At 48.8% G+C, this 18717-nt stretch overlaps 1 protein-coding gene across 1 annotated transcript in view; it reads right to left on the reverse strand.

Moving 5' to 3' along the window:
• The window catches only part of HSD17B12 (hydroxysteroid 17-beta dehydrogenase 12), a 56414-nt gene that overhangs the window by 12918 nt on the left and 24779 nt on the right, over nt 1-18717 (reverse strand). The window contains exons 4-5 of the mRNA XM_075838059.1: nt 7408-7518; nt 2673-2737 (exon numbers count right to left, since the gene is read on the reverse strand). Coding sequence (XP_075694174.1) covers nt 2673-2737; nt 7408-7518 — 176 coding nt within the window. The remainder of the gene's footprint in view (nt 1-2672; nt 2738-7407; nt 7519-18717) is intronic.

The raw sequence follows: 18717 nt of genomic DNA on the forward strand, positions 1-18717 counted from the left end.
CTTTTTCCGGAGAGCCGATGTATTGGAGTACGGGCTCACAGACTTTCTATTGAGCCCGTACTCTGATACATTGATTTCCAGAAAAAGCCGAACAGAAACGAAGCGGCTGAGCGCTCACACGAGACCTTCTGCCGCTTGATTTTAGCGATTGGTGGGGATCTCCGTGCTCGGACCCCCACCAATAAAAACTTCTGACAGGTCACTGACATGTCAGAAGTTTGTTGAACGCTCAGTTACCCTTTAACAGGCCTGTACTGAATGGCCTGTCAGCAGCAGTTTATGGCAGCCTGTAGTCATCTAATAGGGATCCAGTAACCGACGGCTGAACAATGCCCAGCCTGCAGCCAGAGCAGGAGAGCTGCGTACATTCCGAACTCTCATAGCTTCCTGGACTTGGTCGAATCCGACAAAGAACATCATCTACATGGAGTTTGTATCTTCTCGTCCGGTTCTTGTGGGTGACCTATTTAAACTAAGTACGTCTGTGGTAGGGAAATTAGATAGTGAGCCCCATGGAGATCAGGACTGATGTGAATGGTAATAATCTGTACAGCGCTACGGAACATGGCGGCGCCATATAAGCAACAGCATAAAGGAAATTTACGTTCCTGCCTTCAATAGTGGCAGTTGTGTGCCTGTATATATATATGTATATACATTGATGTAGATGGTGATTTGGATCCACACAAGGTCTCCATGACCGCCCTGCACCTGACAGACATCAGGTCATCAGAATCTCTCAGTAGCTTCAGGCTGAGTCCACACGGAGAGTTCATGTACCAAAACCGCATGCTAACAATGCACCGTGTGAACGCAGCCTCAGGCTTGGACCCTCTGAAAAAATTATTAACATTATAACTGTGCACCAAAAGGGCCTGGATTAATATTCTTCTGGTATCGGATTTCACTGATCCGATGCCAATGGTTTCAGGTTGTCACCGTTGTTTAACCCCTTCCCGCCGCAGCCCTTTTTCAGATTTTCATTTTCGTTTTTTCCTCCCCACATTCCAGAAGCCATAGCGTCTTTATTTTTCCATCGATATAGCACTACGAGGGCTTGATTTTTGCGGGACGAGTTGTAGTTTTTCGTAGCACCATTTATTGTGCCGTATAATGTACTAGGAAACGGGAAAAAATTATTTGTGGGGTAGAAAATTTAAAAAAAACAGCGATTCCTCCATGGTTTTTACAGAATTCACTGTTCAATTAAAACAACATGTTAAGTTTACTCTGCGGGTCAATACGATCACGCCGATACCAAATATGTATAGTTTTTTCTATATTTTACTACTTTTACATGTAAAAACCTAAGTGTAAAAAAGAAAATTTATTTTGTGTCGCCAAATTCCGAGAGCCACAACTTTTTTATTTTTCTGTCGATTAAGTGTGATGAGGGCTTATTTTTTGCAGGAGATTAGGTGACCAAAAAATAGACATTCTGGCGTTTACAATTTTTTTTTTTTTACGGCGTTCACCGTGCGGGTTAAATAATGATATATTGTGATAGCTCAGACTTTTACGGACGCGGCGATACCAATTATGTTTATTTATTTATTTAATATGCTCTAGGGGGAAAATGGGAAGAGGGGGGTTTTTTGAACTTTTAATTTTTTGTATTTTTTTTTACACCCAAAAAAAAAAAAAAAACTTTAACTCATTTTTACTTTTTTTATTAGTCCTCCTAGGGGACTTCAACCAGCGATCGTTAGATTGCTTGCACTATATACTGCAATACTAATGTATTGCAGTATACCGTGATTCTGACAGGCCAGAGGCAGGGCTTAATAGGTGTACAAAGATGGCGGACCTGGGGGCGTTCATTAAGCCCCGAGGCAGCCATAGCAACCCATCGCCTCCCCGCGATTGCTTTGCGGGGGCGCGATGAGCTGTTAGAGGGGGTCGCCCCCCTCTTTCTGAGGATTTAAATGCTGCGGTCGGTATTGACCGCGGCATTTAACTAGTTAAACTAGCGGGATCGCGCTCGAGCGCGATGCCGCTAGTTACTCTGAAGTGTCGGCTGTAACATACAGCAGACACCGGCATCGTATGGAACGAGCTCACTCCGTGGGGCCGCTCCATACTTCCACTACCCAACTTTGACGTATGGATACGTCAAATGTCGGGAAAGGGTTAAGGGTTTCATCGTTTTGACCGCGCTATTCATTCCGTCAAAAACGACAGAATCCTTACACCACGGTGTCAAGCAGAAACCATTTGCACCAGATCCGTCACCATTGAAATCAACGGTGATGTGGGCACAAATCTATGGTTTCCGTTCATGGGTTCCCCTGGCACAAAGCTCCTACGGAACCCATGACCGGAGCCCTGACGAAGATGCGAACGAAGCCTTAGAAGTTCTGCGCCGTCTTCTGACGATCCCCTTGTTAGCAGAGCCTTATCTACCGACCAGAGAACCTGCAGATGGAGGGCCGTGAGACGACGGACTCCATCACCCTCCTCCATTGAGACACTAAACGGGCGCGGCGTGCGGTCCTAAGACAAGGACTTGCTGACCCGGGGACGAGGCTTCACACATTCAGAAGTTAGTAATATCAGTCTATGTTCACGTTTCCTACACACTTCTACATAAAGCGACCACGGACTTTAAAATATCAGTGCCGGGTCTGCAGCAAATAGATTTACACCATCAACGAAAGACACCGGAGACTCACGTTATCCAGGTCAGGAATATCGAGAAAATACTCCGGATATTCATAAGAAATTCCCACGTTGTTCACTGAGAAATAAAAACAAAGACATTTCATTTACTTCGAGGTTTGTTATAAGTCCCGATATACACACGAGCCGACCACCGCCCGCTGCTACTCCTTAAAGGGGTATTCCCATTTAAGACATTTATGGCATACCCGCGTGATAGGCTATAAATGTCTGATCGATGCGGGTGTTCTCGCTCGAGAATGAGGGTCACCCGACACCCGTCCTGTCTGGTGAGGCGGCCGCAGAGAATGAACGACGGAGAGGTGGCTGCACATGTGGCTCTCTCTATTCTGTCTTGTAGGAGTTACGGAAACCGCCGAGAAAGCGTGCTCCGCTGCTTCCATAACGCCCTAGAAGTGACCGGACCTCCTTTTTTCCTTAGGTTCGGGTCCCACATATTTTAGACATTTATGGCATATCCTGTGAATATACAATTTCTAAGATGCGAATACCCCTTTAAAAGACGTTGTCCCACAATGACATCTCGTGTGCATGTGCCCGATTAGAGAAAATGGACTTTGTACAGTGGACCCCACCGCTTCTTAGGACCCAATATGAGAGCCAATCAGGAGAGCCACTGCAAAAGACTCGACATGAAGGGGTGACCATATAATATACAGTCGGTTTCCCCTACAAATGAGTCCGCAGCTTCCCCTGGTGATAACCGGACCCGCGGTGATCATCTCAGTGTCCGCTCGGCTTTAGTCTAAGAACGTGTTATCCGGATAGAACTCCTCCTCTAAACGGGATCTCCAGGTTTTGCTATACACCTTCACGTGATGTCCCGCAGGAAACTTTATTAAAACACTAGGATTGTGCTACAGAGAGAGGAGGGGGGGGGGGGGGGAGAACAGGGACTATTACATCTCAGGGACCGATGGTAAAACCCTTTACATCGTGTTCAATCAATAGCGATGCGACAATTTACTGAGAATCTAATTCAAAGCTGACAACCAATATGGCTGCCCGTCCTGTTGTCACACACACAGGAAAGGCCGCCGCAACTGATGAAATGTAATCTGTCCTGTGGAAATGCCATAAATGTCTATAATGGAAACAGATCAGATTTATAGGGTTATTCCCAACAGGTGGAGATCACAACTACACGGACCGCCCGGTATCATTGCGTCCAGTACAGGGTTGCGGTCTGTGCACATAGAAATCCACGGGGCGGCGGACCCAGAGATTCCGGCGGTTTCGTGCAGAGTCCACAAAGCGCTTGTCCCAGGACCAGAAAACACATATAGATGAGATATAATATACGCTGTATATTACGCAGAATGTTGTTTTGTAATACTGACAAAGTCTGGGCTGAGATAATAACGAGCACCGCACAAAGAAACGGGACCTCTGCGGGAGGCGACATGGACTGACCCATAACCCGAGCACCGCAATGATCCCACGGGGGTAACCAGCAGCGGTGCAATATGTACCAGCCTTTACTATGGTCTCATTTGTTCACCTTGCAATGGCCAACGATACGCTGCTCGCAGAACTGCAGGCGCCATGACACCCAGAGGCGATAGAAATGAAGACCCCCATCAGCCCACGTCATATATACTGACCAGACGCACCCCAGTGTCCCACGGTTTGCAGGGCAAGACAAATAACGGGACGCTGCCAGGACTTAGAGAAAGTTTCCCTACACTTCACTATCTGCCAGCTATGCATTGCTGACCATTCATTTTCAACTGCACCCGCCAGGGTATGATCATGCCAACCTGCACCTGGTGGACACATCAGCATCACTTGTCGAGTCTATTCTCAATGATGAGGGTCATCCTCCCGGACACAATAAGAAGCACTCACTGGACATCACTCCGGTCACAGAAGACGACAAGATCTCCGACAGTCTACGGCCGATCACCAGGTCAACTCCGCCATTGCCCCAGACGTAAGAATCCTCAATTTAATATGGGGAATGGTATTCAATTGTTTACATTTAGCGAAATCTCTGATTGGGGGCTTACCATTAGCTAAAACCAAGACTCCGGCACAGCCCCTGGCACCAGGAGACCTCGGAGATGCCCGATGCAAACAATACACGACGTCTCCTCCTGCTGGAGCGAAGTACAGCCCAATACCGGACTGTTCATCCCAGGAAGCCCCATTAAGACGTGGATTATTAGGGAGATGTTGCATTATTGACGCTACACGACGGCTTCCTGTAAATTGTGTTGAAATCATTTCTGTAGAGGAGAAATAAACCCTGAACACCGAGCAGCCATAACATTAAAACCACCTGTCTAATATTTTGCAGTCGCCCCCGCACAGATCTGACCGGTCGAGGCGCAGACACCACATGACGTCTGAAGGTTTCTGCGGTATCGGGCACAAGATGTCGGCAGCGGATCCTTTCAGTCCTGTAAGTTGTGAGGTGCGGCCTCCATGGTTTAGATTTATTTTCCGGCACATCCCACAGATGATCGATATCTGGGGAATTTGGAGACCAGTCGTCACCTTCAACTTTTTGTCACGTTCCTCAGATCATTTCTGAACAATGTTTGTAGTTTGGCGGGGGAAATATCCTGCAGAAAGAGGGCACTGCCATTAGTGAATACCGCTGCCATGAAGGGGGTACTTGTATGCAAGGTTTCGGTCGGTGGTACGTGTCGCATCCACATGTATGTCAGGACACAAGGTTTTCCAGCAGAACATTGGCCAGAGCATCACACTGACCCCGCCGGCTTCTCTTCTTCCCATAATGCATCCTGGTGCCATTTCTTCCCCAGGTAAGAGACACGCACGACAGTCCCCATGATGGAACGCAAGATACATCAGACCAGGCGCCTTCTTTCATTGCTCCAGTTCTGACGCTCAGGTGCCCAGGTCACGGCTGAGAGGTATGTGGACCCACTAGGCCGCTCTGCTGTAGCGAAGTAGCAGCTGGCCAAACAACAGCCAATCATAGTCTCTAAGTCGAGAGTACCTGGATAGGAGATTTGGCAGACACTAGGTGCGGCTGACGTGTATTCGACCGGGACCAGGGGCCGGCACGAGCACCAGGTACAGATGGTGAACTTGACTATAGACTTCGCACTGGAACAATCAGGGACTGCAGGCACAACAGGCACTTTCGGTTGTGGACAGGGGTCAGCATGGGCACTCTGTCCGATCTGCAGCTACACAGCCCCATATAGAGCAAACTGCGATGCTCAGTGTCCTGACACCTTTCTATCATAGTGATTTCCGGCTATCCGTAATTACTGCCCTTCTGTGGGGTGGCTCAGACTGGCTAGCCTTCATGTACATCAATGAGCCTGGAGCGCCCATGACCCGGTCACTGGTCGTCATTCCTTGGAGCACTTTTGGTAGGTACTAACCGCTGTATACTGGAAACCCCACAAGACCGGCCGGTCTGGAGATGTTCTGACCCAGTCGTCTAGACATCACAATTTGGCCCTTGTCAGTCGCTCAGATCCTTACAAGTGCCCATTTTTCCTACACAACAACAACAACTTCAAGAACGGACCGTTCAGTTGCTGCCTAATATACCCTTCCCCCCCTTGTCAGGCACCATTGTAACCAGATCATCAATGTTATTAACTTCACCCGTCACTGGTTTTAATGTTACGGCTGAGGGGTGTATTTTATTTCAGGAGGTAAATCCCTATTGTAAGTGCACATACAGACTGCGGGCACTAGATGGCAGCAAACGCCAAGTAGCCAAAAGCCTGTTTTCCGCAGAATGGAAATAGTTGGTGCCAGATCTAAACTCACTGGATGATTCCCCCAAAGCGGTGTGAATGAGAAGTGCACAAATGCAAAACCTACAGAAGGATCCGGCTCCAGGACAACTGGTGAATGTGCTTTTATGAAGCATTTTATTATTTTTTTTTCATTTCATTAACTTCCATGCAGCCCCCCCTGTGATGCAGCTACACCCCAAGCAGTCTAGGAATTCTGCTCTGGATGCTCAAAACGGAAGTTTCATCTTCGGATTGGATTTAGCGTGTCCTGGTGCAAATTACTTTAACCCCCCCCCCGCTGTTGTAACCAGTCACATGACCCAGATCATAATGACTTTGTATGTAATTAATATATAAGATACCGTTGTGCCGCAGGTGTAGAGTCCATAAAAAGTTTTCTGTAAACGTTCTTACACTTCGCTAATCCTGGAAATCCCATGCACTATGGCGGCCGAAAATAACGGCCGGTCAGTGTCTTATAACAGATGCTTTCCGGTCTTGAGCAGATCGAGGATACAGCCCGTGTTACTCCTTTAGCATAGGATCCATTATACATCTTTTATTAACCGGGTTGTACGAACCCTCGATGCCAATTGGTCAGGTTTCTCTGCCCGAGTGGCACACATGGACTATGACCAGGTGATATATCTACAGCCGGTACCAGCTATAAATCACAAGGAGGATTTCACCCTACTAAAAACAGGGATGTCCGTTCATGACAACCCCTGTCATGTCCTTTTAGGGTATATGGTGGTCATAAAAGGGGTTCCCCGCTCAGGAACGTCACCCACTAGTCAGAGCGGAGATCAGGTGCAAAGAGCGGGGCTGTATGAGACTATAATTGTGGACGTGGAGGCAGAGGACTTGTGGTTCCAGCAGCAAGACCCCCTACTAATAGCGGACTGTTCACCTCATGAAAGCGTGCTGCATTAGATGGGGGTCATCCAAAAGTAATGAAACACTTATTCACCCATTCTTAAACTTCACTGCGGTCACTTACCCAGGACCCCAATCTCCAGGCCCTCCAGTCCTGCTGCAATGTGGTCATAGATCTTTGCAGGATTCCCAAAATCTGCTGCGATGACCTTGGTCTCCACTTTAAATTTCTCTCCTGGGAAAAAAAATAAAATAAAATAGTGCATTAATGCGACTTGTAGAGATCAGGCGTCAGCAGCCCCTGAACTAAACAGAGCGAAGCAGCGATCACACATATGGACCGTTCACAAGTCCTGAATGTACAGCCCCCCCACCCCCGCTCACATTGGGGGTCCCCTCCAGACCGTAACAGAGGGGGGTCTGGCTAATATATGCAGGTGAACTGTAATGTAAAGGGTTTTTTTTCACATGAGAAGGCGTCCATGAAATCCCTGCAGTCCTCTAATGTGTAGATAATAGCAGGGGGTCCCCTCTCTATTACCTCCCCATGAACTGGAGCAGACAACCCTTAGTTAGCGGCCAACAGATGGAGGTCTCACTCTCTGAATGCAGAAATAATCGTTTTGGAATAAACACGCGTGCCCGGATCACCCGAATATTGTGGTTGCTATGGAAATACTTCTTAACTACAGGCTTCCATATAGGGCTGACAGGCAACGTGTCCCTAGCAACTAGTTTAAGATCAAGCAGCTTTTCAGCACGAGGCAGAACTGACGGCAGGGAAGGGGAGATGCGGCCGGGCTACGACCAGACTTGTTCGGTATCTTATTCACCCGTGTGTATTCATGAATTCTGACTCTTTCCCTATAAAGCAGGTCCGGGATGTGGAGCCACGAGATGCTGTACCACGGCTGGAGTCCTCCACACCGCGGTCAAGAAAACCGGTTTCCATTGTTTTCTATGGTGAGAACCAGTCCACTATGACCGTACGCCTGTAAAATGTCGCCCTCTTAGCGTGAAGATACAGAGGGTGTAGTGGGATTTTCCACCTAAAAACAGGTTCTGCAAATAACGGGACAGTAAAAGGTGCCTGAACACAAGACTAAGGGCCTGTTCACATCACCGTTCATTTCCATTCCGGGGTTCCGTCGGAGGTTTCCATCGGGTGAACCCCGCAACGGAAAGTGAAAGCACCGCTTCCGTTTCAGTCACCATTGATCTCAATGGTGACGGAAACATCGTTAATGCTTTCCGTTCGTCACCATCCCGGCAGGTTTCCCGACGGAACCAATAGTAGAGTCGACTCCGCTATTAATTCTGTCGGAAAACCGGAAACCTGCCGGGATGGTGACGAACGGAAAGCATTAGCGACGTTTCCGTCACCATTGAGATCAATGGTGACTGAAACGGAAGCGGTGCTTTCACTTTCCGTTGCGGGGTTCACCCGACGGAAACCTCCGACAGAACCCCGGAACGGAAAGCGAACGGTGATGTGAACAGGCCCTAAGCCTGCCGAACCCGACCATTTAATGTCTACCACGGGAAATGTCAAAGATGGGGGTAAGTATCAGGCATGTTGGATTTCCTTGGTTCCCACGGCAGAGAAGAGGCGTCCACATCGAAATAATTTTTTTTTAAACTTGGCGGAACGTGTGTGTGAAGAAAACGGTCGGCTGAACGATCTTTCGGCCAACAGTTATTGAAGGTGTACGGCCACTTTAAAGGGGTTGTACCAGAACCAACAATTATCAACTATCCGTAGAGTAGGCCATAGTCTTGTTGCTGGGATCCCCGCCGAACGTAAGTACGGGGGGGTCCTGAACCACAGTGAGGAGTAGCTTGAATGGAGCGGTTGTTGGGCATGTGCCGGCCGCTCCACTCAGTTTCTATAGGACTGAGGGTAATATTTCTCGCCATCAGTGGGGGTCCCAGCGATCTAACACAACCCCTTTTAAAGGTAAATTCACACATAACAGACTTGCATACGGATATTCCAGAAATATAATACCCCATTCACAGTCATTGCCGGCAAAAAAGCCAGCGGATTTGGTCAGGATTTAGGTGCGTAATTTGCACCTAGATCTGGAACGTGTGATTACGGCCTTAGACGTAGAGAAAAACCTAAAAACGCCAAATCTCCGTGTCCCTGCTCTGCCCTCAACTTAGTGTCAACTTGGCCTTGACCGCAGTAATCGGAGACAGACTGGTTGCTAGGGACATGTTCAATGACAATGCCATATGAAAAGCTGTTGCTAGGCAGCGTATCCCCAGTAACCAGTCAGCTCAAAGCTGGATTGTCACTGCCGACAGCTGTCATCCCTTGCCCTATCAGATCTTTCTGAAAATAGATGTAGGTGGAGAATCCCTTTAAGTGACAGTGAATGACATCTGTGGAGCGGACACATAAGTGCACGATCTCTATGAGGACCGCGTGTCCTGCGGGATCATTCCTGCGTTATATCTGGGTACGATACATGAATGACACACGAGTCCGCTCGGACTTCTTAGAAAACAGATGGTTGAATGAAGAAAAAAAAAAAAAAAGAAAAAAAAAACAGACTGAAAAAAGAAGAAGAATATTTCTCTATAGATGTGTGAGGATGAAGGCCATCTGAGGACAGGCTGCGTCTGTGCTGCGCCGTGACTCACCGCGCGCTGATCGTGCCGCTCTCCCGTCACACAGGTTTTCCTCTTTTGAAGAATAACGCCAATGTAATCATTCTACGGGGAGTCTTCAGGGGGTTAGCGAAGCAAAGACAACTCTGTATACACGATTAAACCCCTGCAGGTCTCCACGCGGGGAAAAGGTTAATCAATGCCCCCGCCCAGCCCCCTCCTAACCATGGTCCAGCAAAGAGGTCATTACCATGGGTCAATATTAATATACAAATTAGCAATTGAAGGAAAATAATTCAGGTCTGTTTTCCAGGGGTCTACAGGGCTGGACCCGGACTCTGTGATACGACAGCCCCACGACATGCAAACTACATGGGGGACGTTGTACCCGGCCCCCAGTTTTGCACGGAGACTGTTGCGACCACGAAGCCCACCATGCACGAATACAAAAGCATCAAGCCAAAGTGGATTAGTTGCTGTGGGCAGGGCAACATTGCCGAATATATATTATTTTTATATTATAATATATATTATTCGGCGCACGCACGCACGCCACCTCTACCCCTCCTCGGCATAGACTCTTAGGCCGAATGCACACATTGCGTATTACGTGCGGATTTGCCGCACGGGTTTTCAAGCGGCAAATCCGCAGCGTAGTTCAGTACCAGCAAAGTCAATGACATTCCAGGAAATCTTACGTAGACGCTGCAGTATTTTTTGGGAAAGAAATTGACCTGCGGTGCGTATTTTAGAACCTGCAGCGTGTCAATTTATTTTGCGTTTCCGCTTGCGAATTGCATCTGCCTCGTGCGGAGGAAAAATGGCTCCGAAACCAGAATGAAAATGCAGCAAAAAAACGCATCAAAACATAAAAACCGTAACAAAAACGCACGATTAGGTGTGGTTTTCACCTGCAAATTTCCTGCGTATTGCCACGGTTTTAGTGCGTATTTTCCGCACACATAGCCAAATAAAAAACACCAAAATCTGCAGCATAAAACGCACCTATTTCCGCATCAAAATGTAAAAACCCACCTAAAAATGTATCAAACAACGCACCATTGCCAACCACAGCGCCACGCGTAGAGGTGTTTTCTAGGACCCGCTGGTTGGATCCAGTCCTGTATTGTGTATCAATTTGGTCACCGTCCCCCAACGAACTTGGAAAGGGGAACGCGCTGGGACTGTACCCGGTGCGATGCTGGCGCTCTGTATACTTCGCCACGAGTTGCTATCGTCACGTTATGGGCTTTATCTCGTTTGACTTCAGTATTTTGCATCATAATTTGCCGGCGATTTACTTTTCTTTCGTAGTCCTGACGTGATGGTTTATTCGGTGCATCGTTTATGGACGTTTGATATTTGATATGGCGGCAGTCATCCATTTCTGGCTATCCTCATATACAATATTATAAGGTTAGGCCCAATTCAGACGACTGTAGAATACGTCCATGTGAGGGCCGTTAAAACGGCTGTCACACGGCCCAATCACATGGCCGTCGTTTCAGCGGAGCGTGTGAAGGGTCCGTTGAAAGAAAGAACATGTCCTATTTTCTTCCGTTTTCACAGATCCCTCGATCGACTCAAGTCCATGGGGATCAGTGTAAGCAGGACCCACATGGGTGCAAATCGGACGTGAAGAATGGCGTGTTTGCAGTCGTTCGTGTGAATCTGACCTTGGGGTGTACGATGGCGATGCGGGGAGAGGTTCCTGTGCAGGCCGCCTGTTTTGGGGCGATCACTTTGCTTTTCTATAGGGGCCCACGTGCAGGGACAATCTAGGGTATTACCTGTAGTCATCAGATCCTTTACATTCACAGGCCTGACCTTGTACCACACAGCGATGCACCACTCATAGGAGGAGTTTCTATGGACTGGTGTGTGAGTCATTGTCTCTATACCAAGAGTCCAACCTTAAGTGTCTGGATCATATCAGCCGGCGATCAGGAACTCCTCTGCGAGGACAGGGGCAGTGTCATGATGTGAGGAGGAAAATAGCAAGAGAAAAGGAGTAGGGACCCACAGCAGCACATAGTATTTCAGGAGAGTAATGTGCCAATCCGGGGAGAGGCGATTGCTGACCTCTTTACTCGTGTGATGAGGTTAGAACAGAGCTGCACGTGACAGGGACCGTTGCATGATGAGGAGGGGAATGGAAACAAGTAGGAGATCCCAGACTGAAAACGGAAGGAGCAGGGTTCCCAGCAGCACAGAGTATTTCAGGAGAGCTATGGGCCAATCCTGGGGGGTGAACGGTCTTCTTGTGTGATAATTTTAGGGAGGACAGAGCTGCACGTGACAGGGACAGTTGCATGATGAGGAGGGGAATGGAAACAAGTAGGAGATCCCAGACTGAAAGTGGAAGTAAGGACCCCCAGCAGCACAGAGTATTTAAGGAGATAACTGTCTTGAACCTCTGGGATGCAGTGACCTGTCCATTTGCATACGTGAGGAAGTCAACCTAGAATTCTTCTGGAATATAGGAGAACTTCATGGCCACAACGGCCTCATATCATTAGAATTACAAGGATCCCCCTTGATCAGACAGCGAAGTCGGGCAGCCAATGGGAATCCCATCAGCAGACTACAAGCCGCCAGCAGACTACCGACTACAAGCAGCCAGCAGACTACAAGCAGCCTACAGACTACAAGCAGCCAGCAGACTACAAGCAGCCAGCCGCCAGCAGACTACAAGCCGCCAGCAGACTACAGACTACAAGCCGCCAGCAGACTACCGACTACAAGCCACCAGCAGACTACAAGCCGCCAGCAGACTACCGACTACAAGCAGCCAGCCGCCAGCAGACTACAAGCCGCCAGCAGACTACAAGCCGCCAGCAGACTACAAGCCGCCAGCAGACTACAAGCCGCCAGCAGACTACAAGCCGCCAGCAGACTACAAGCCGCCAGCAGACTACAAGCCGCCAGCAGACTACAAGCCGCCAGCAGACTACAAGCAGCCAGCCGCCAGCAGACTACAAGCCGCCAGCAGACTACCGACTACAAGCCACCAGCAGACTACAAGCCGCCAGCAGCCAGCCGACTACAAGCCGCCAGCCGACTACAAGCCGCCAGCAGACTACAAGCCGCCAGCAGACTACCGACTACAAGCCTCCAGCAGACTACAAGCCGCCAGCAGACTACAAGCCGCCAGACTACAAGCCGCCAGCAGACTACAGACTACAAGCCGCCAGCAGACTACCGACTACAAGCCGCCAGCAGACTACCGACTACAAGCCGCCAGCAGACTACAAGCCGCCAGCAGACTACAAGCCGCCAGCAGACTACAAGCCGCCAGCAGACTACAAGCCGCCAGCAGACTACAAGCCGCCAGCAGACTACAAGCCGCCAGCAGACTACAAGCCGCCAGCAGACTACAAGCCGCCAGCAGACTACAAGCCGCCAGCAGACTACCGACTACAAGCCGCCAGCAGACTACAAGCAGCCTACAGACTACATCCTCGGACCCAGAGCAGCTGCTGGGAATTTAGAAATAGAAAACGCTAATATTGCAGTTGCCTAAAATCTGAAGCGCGGAGATAGATTATATATATATATATTCAGCCCACGACAATCGTCAGATATTCACAGACTCACCCACTGCTTAGTCCCGGGTTACAAGATGACTTTTTATTATAAAGATCTGCATTTCCATCTAGGTGGATTTTTGCAAAATTCAACATGGAGAATAAGAGACGCTTGATGGACAGATCCTGGCGTGAGGACGGCCGATGTTCTGCGGGCACAGGAACTAAATGTCAGCTTCGTGCAGCACGTCACAACCACGCCATGGCTCTGCGGTGACCTCAATGAGATCTCAGGAGGCTACATGGAATTAGGGCAAGTAAATGGGCGTCAGTCTTCCAGCAGAGCACGGGCCACGATTCTCCCCGGTGAAGCAAACCAAAAACTGCATTATGTATCTTCTGCAGAGTCCCCGGGGGGCCCGGCTTTGTGACGCGGTAGCGACGTCTCTGGGCACTCAGGCGGATAAAAGACTTTCACAGCCATTCCTCATAGTACTGCTGAGGTACAGCAGACGCGCACAGCGTACAGGCTGCCGACTACAAAAAATATATATATAATAATTATTAAAAGCCAAGGGAAAAGACAGATCTGCAATTAATTCCAAGGACGTTCATCTTTGCCAATGTGTCGTATGGTCACTCTGCAATAAAGCGAAAAGTTTACGAATCTGATCAAGATCACAGGAGGACCGTGTTATGTTCCTTACAGTGATATCCTATATTCAATGCAGATGACCTCTGGGGGGCTCTGACCCTCACTCCGAATATCCTCTGAGAATTCAAGTTTCCAGAGGATTTCCCAAAATACAATATTGGCTGTTTTAGGTCATCCTGTGTCTACTGCACTATACAGGCTGCTGTAAACAGCACCTGTACTCTGCTGGAAGGTGAAGAGTTTGGAAGAAGGGAATCAGCCCCTCGGCAACAATCATTGGAAGATACTCAGGAGTATATTGGGAAGTTGCTTTCCATCGATCAGATATTAGCACGTCTTGTGCGCGCAGTAAAGCAATTTCAATGAGCGCGATCTAAATGTGGATCAGGAATTGCAGCGATGATTTACAGGATTTACTGGGTTTACTGGGTCTCCTCCTACAAACTCCGCGAAGCTCCTGAAATCCTGAGCAGCGAGAGATAATCCCAGGCAAAAAGGTTTTTTTTCTTTGTTTTGTTTTTTTCAATCATTCATAAAAAATAAAAAAAATCAGGGCAATCGCTTCCTGCTGTCCCATCATGCCCCTCTTCATTCAGGGAAAAGCAGGCAGAAGCATCGTGTGGTCCCATTCATGCAGAAATAGGGATCAGAAGCTTTGTTTAAACGCTCGATTCTTAAAGCGGCACTTACCGCTAAGGGATGATCTTTGGGAGAAGTAATAGGTCAAAGGTTTGTAAACAAGATTTCCAAAATCGCTCCCCTAAAAATGACAGGCCGGGGACGCAAAGATAAAAGAACCACTCGGAGGAACGGTAGAAAACGTATTCATTGATGTGAAGGCCGTCCTGGAAAGGGAAAAATGCCTAGAACCCCACCAATCGCTGGCTCATACTCATGGGCCACACCCCCATGGCCCACGCGCCCCACACCCCCATGGCCCACACCCCCATGGCCAACGCGCCCCACACCCACGGCCCACGCGCCCCACACCCCCACGGCCAACGCGCCCCACACCCCCACGGCCAACGCGCCCCACACCCCCACGGCCAACGCGCCCCACACACCCACGGCCAACGCGCCCCACACACCCACGGCCAACGCGCCCCACACACCCACGGCCAACGCGCCCCACACACGCACGGCCAACGCGCCCCACACACGCATGGCCAACGCGCCCCACACCCCATCTGTTAGAGGATCAGCTAGACAAAGCCAATAACAGCCTAAAGAGCTCAGCGCTCATCTTCGTGCTTCTGCCCCTTCGTTTCAATGATCGGAGAGGGTCTCAGCACCCGGCTCTCCACCGATCCAAATTTTTGTAAGAAGTTTTGCAAATTAAAAAAGTGACGCTATAAAAAAAAGAAAGGAGCTTTCCACTAAAAATCCTTCCAAATTTCAACAAAAATCAGTGCAATTAAATATTTTCATTTTACCTGCATGAGAAATTTTCAGACTATTGCCCGATTTAGAAAGTTTGAAGCACGTCCAACCGGCGGAAGAGATTTCCAATTACCCAAGTCCCAGGGAAATCTTCTCCAGCTGGGTGACGGTCACTTATGGCAGCCTTAGGGGTTGTAGTCCTGTTTTTCCACAAAGCCTGGACAGCATGCAAATACGCTTGGTTATTCGGAATTACATTTCTTCTGCTTTCTCCTTCAACTCACTGTGTGTCAGTCTTTACTGTGGTTCTGGCATTCAGTTCATGAACCAGGAAGTTCAGGATGAACATACCTTCACGCTCCCCCCCAGAATGAGAACATTAGAAACTGTAATCTGCTGCATCTGTGGCTGGAATATATCAGTCTTCTGTAATAACAATATTTTAGGGCATTGCAGTTTATGCAATTCCCTAAACGGTTATGTAAAGTATTGTTTTATAATAAAATCCTAATGATCTTTTTATAGGTTATGAACAATTATGCGCTGTCCTTTTAAGAGGCACCGGAGAATACATGATCCAGTCTTGTGATGACTCAGGACCCACCATAGAGAAGCATCTGGGATCCTGGAAGAGGCAGCGAAGAGGATATTGGACGTTACCGGCTACAGCAGATTTGCTAAGCAAGACCGTCCAGAAAACAGCCCTGGCACGGTTCATCCACCTACGGAATCGGAGGGGAAGACCGGCAGCGCTGTGCGTCCTACCGGGAAGTAGCTGCTCCTCCTGTGGTCAATAACTTTCACCTGACTTACAAAGTAATGATCGGATTTACGTCGAAAGTTTTCAGGCGGAAGCTCGTAATGGGGTGGAAAACACCAATAATGCAACGTTCACATCACGTATCGTCCTCAGCTCCACGTATGCGCCGGCTAAAAGCTCCCAACATATACCTTTAAAGGGCCAGTTTACTCCGGTTTTTTTCAGCGCTGATTTTGACGCAGAAACCGCACCGGAATCCGTGCCAAAACACGGCCAAGTCCACCTCCCATTTATTTCAATGGAGGGTGAAGGAGTTTTTTTTGCCGCTCGCGGTAAAAAAACACACACACAAAAAACTGCTTGCACTTTCTTACTGCGGTTCCGCCTCTGACCTGCCATTAAAATCAATGGGAGGCAGAGAAAGCATTTTTCGCTGCTTTTTTTGCTCGTGGTGCTGAATGGCCACGGGCCAAAAACACAGCGGCGAGAAAGTGCAGGCAGGTCAAAATCTGCACCAAATTTAGGCCGGATTCACATGAGCGTGTGCGTTTTGCCTGCGCAAAAGGCACTTAACAGCTCCTTGAGTCATCACATAGGATGCGCGGCAGCGTGATTTTCGCGCAGCCGCCATCATTATGACACTGTTTGGATGTTTGTAGCACGAGGTGCTTTTCGGTTTACATTCATAGTTTTACAACTGTTGCGCGAATCACGCGTGTCCCACGTAAGTGCTTCCGTGTGGTGCATGTGATTTTCACGCACCCATTGACTTCAATGGGTGCGTGATGCGCGAAATATGCACAAAGAACGGACATGTCGTGAGTTTTACGCAGCGGACTCACGCTGCGTAAGAATCACGGACTGTCTGCACGGCCTCAGACTAATATAGGTACGTGCGAGGCGCGTGAAAATCACGCGCGTTGCACAGACGTATATCACATTCGTCTGAATAAGCCCTTATTTTCAGAAGGGGAAAGTGACGGTTACTGGCTAGAATGGCCCAGAAGGGGCATAATTATATACATACTATAAGGGGGGGGGGGGGGCAGTTAGAGGCCAACACCGAACGGATCTCACGAGTGTTGGAGGTTTTATACGAATCTGTATGACAATATATGACGCAGCAATCGGAGGAGTACCGGGGTAGTGCGCAACTTCCTAAACTAGACCGGGAGGAGAGCAATATACTGGAGGAGCCCATCTCCCTGGAAGAACTTACGATGGCCATAGAATTGCTGGCCAACGACAAAGCTCCAGGAACAGACGGGTTGCCGGTAGAAATATTTAAGGAATATGGGGAGGAGCTTGCACCACAGTTGCGGACCACTCCTATGGATAGCTTTGAATGGGGGAGGCTTCCGGACTCGCTACATTTTATCGGTAGATGCCGCCAAGGCATTAGATTGTGTGGAGCGGGTGCATTTATCGATGGTCTTGAAGAGAATGGTTTGTGGCCCTAATTACGTGAAGTGGGTACAATTGCTGTATGTGGCCCCGACTGCTAGGATAAGGGCGAATGGTATGCTGTCCAGACAATTTTTGTTGGTCATGGGGACGCGTCAGTGATGTCCGCTATCACCGCTGCGGTTCGCTTCAGCAGTGGAAGCCCTGGCATGCGCGGTGCGTCAACATGCTCATAGGGTTTCGGTACGGCACGGTAGAGGAACGAATCGCTCTCTATGCAGGTGACATCTTGAGGTTTATGGCGGACACCGAACATACTCTCCCGATAGTTATGGAGCTTATTGAAAGATTTGGGAAATGCTCAGTACTGGTCGTAAACATCGCAAAGTCAGCACCCGGTAGACGTCCCAATTGTTGGGGGGGGGGGGGGGGGTTCCAGTACCAGTGGTTTCGGAATTCAAATACTTGGGGATTCGGGTGACTGCTAGGGTGCCGGACTATTTGAATCTTAATATTTTGCCATTACTATCCAGGATGAAGGTGAAAGTGGAGGCTCGGAATAAACTTCCCCTGTCGGCTTTGGGAAGAACTAATTTAATAAGAAATTTTCTCGTGCCCCAGGTGCTATGGGATTCCCAATTCCCCAGTATGGATTGGGAGATTGCACAACCTCTTTCGGGACTTGGCCTGGAAACGGGGAGTGCCTAGAATAAAATTCGAAAAACTACAATTGCCGAAAGTGGAGGGGGGGGGGGGGGTTTAGCCTTACCAAAAGCATGGGTATATTACATGGCCGCACAATGTCAGCATTTCTGGGGATGGGAGGATAGGGACAAATTGGGATCAAGTGCGCGAATATGGTCTGATCTTGGGGGTGGGGAAAATCCATTGGCCGCATTGGAAGAACATACCTTCAAACGGTTGGCAAGCAGAAGACCAGCACGACTTCTATTGCATAACATGTGGTGACATTGTAAACGGGTGGGGGATGGTAACTAGTATACTCCGCTATGGAAAAATCCCTTTGTGTGGGAATTGTACCAGTTGGACACAAAAGGTCGTAACTAGGTGGAGTCCATTATACGAGGACAC

The sequence above is a fragment of the Rhinoderma darwinii genome, chromosome 9 (genome assembly GCF_050947455.1).
Source record: "Rhinoderma darwinii isolate aRhiDar2 chromosome 9, aRhiDar2.hap1, whole genome shotgun sequence".
Taxonomy (NCBI): Eukaryota; Metazoa; Chordata; class Amphibia; order Anura; family Rhinodermatidae; genus Rhinoderma; species Rhinoderma darwinii.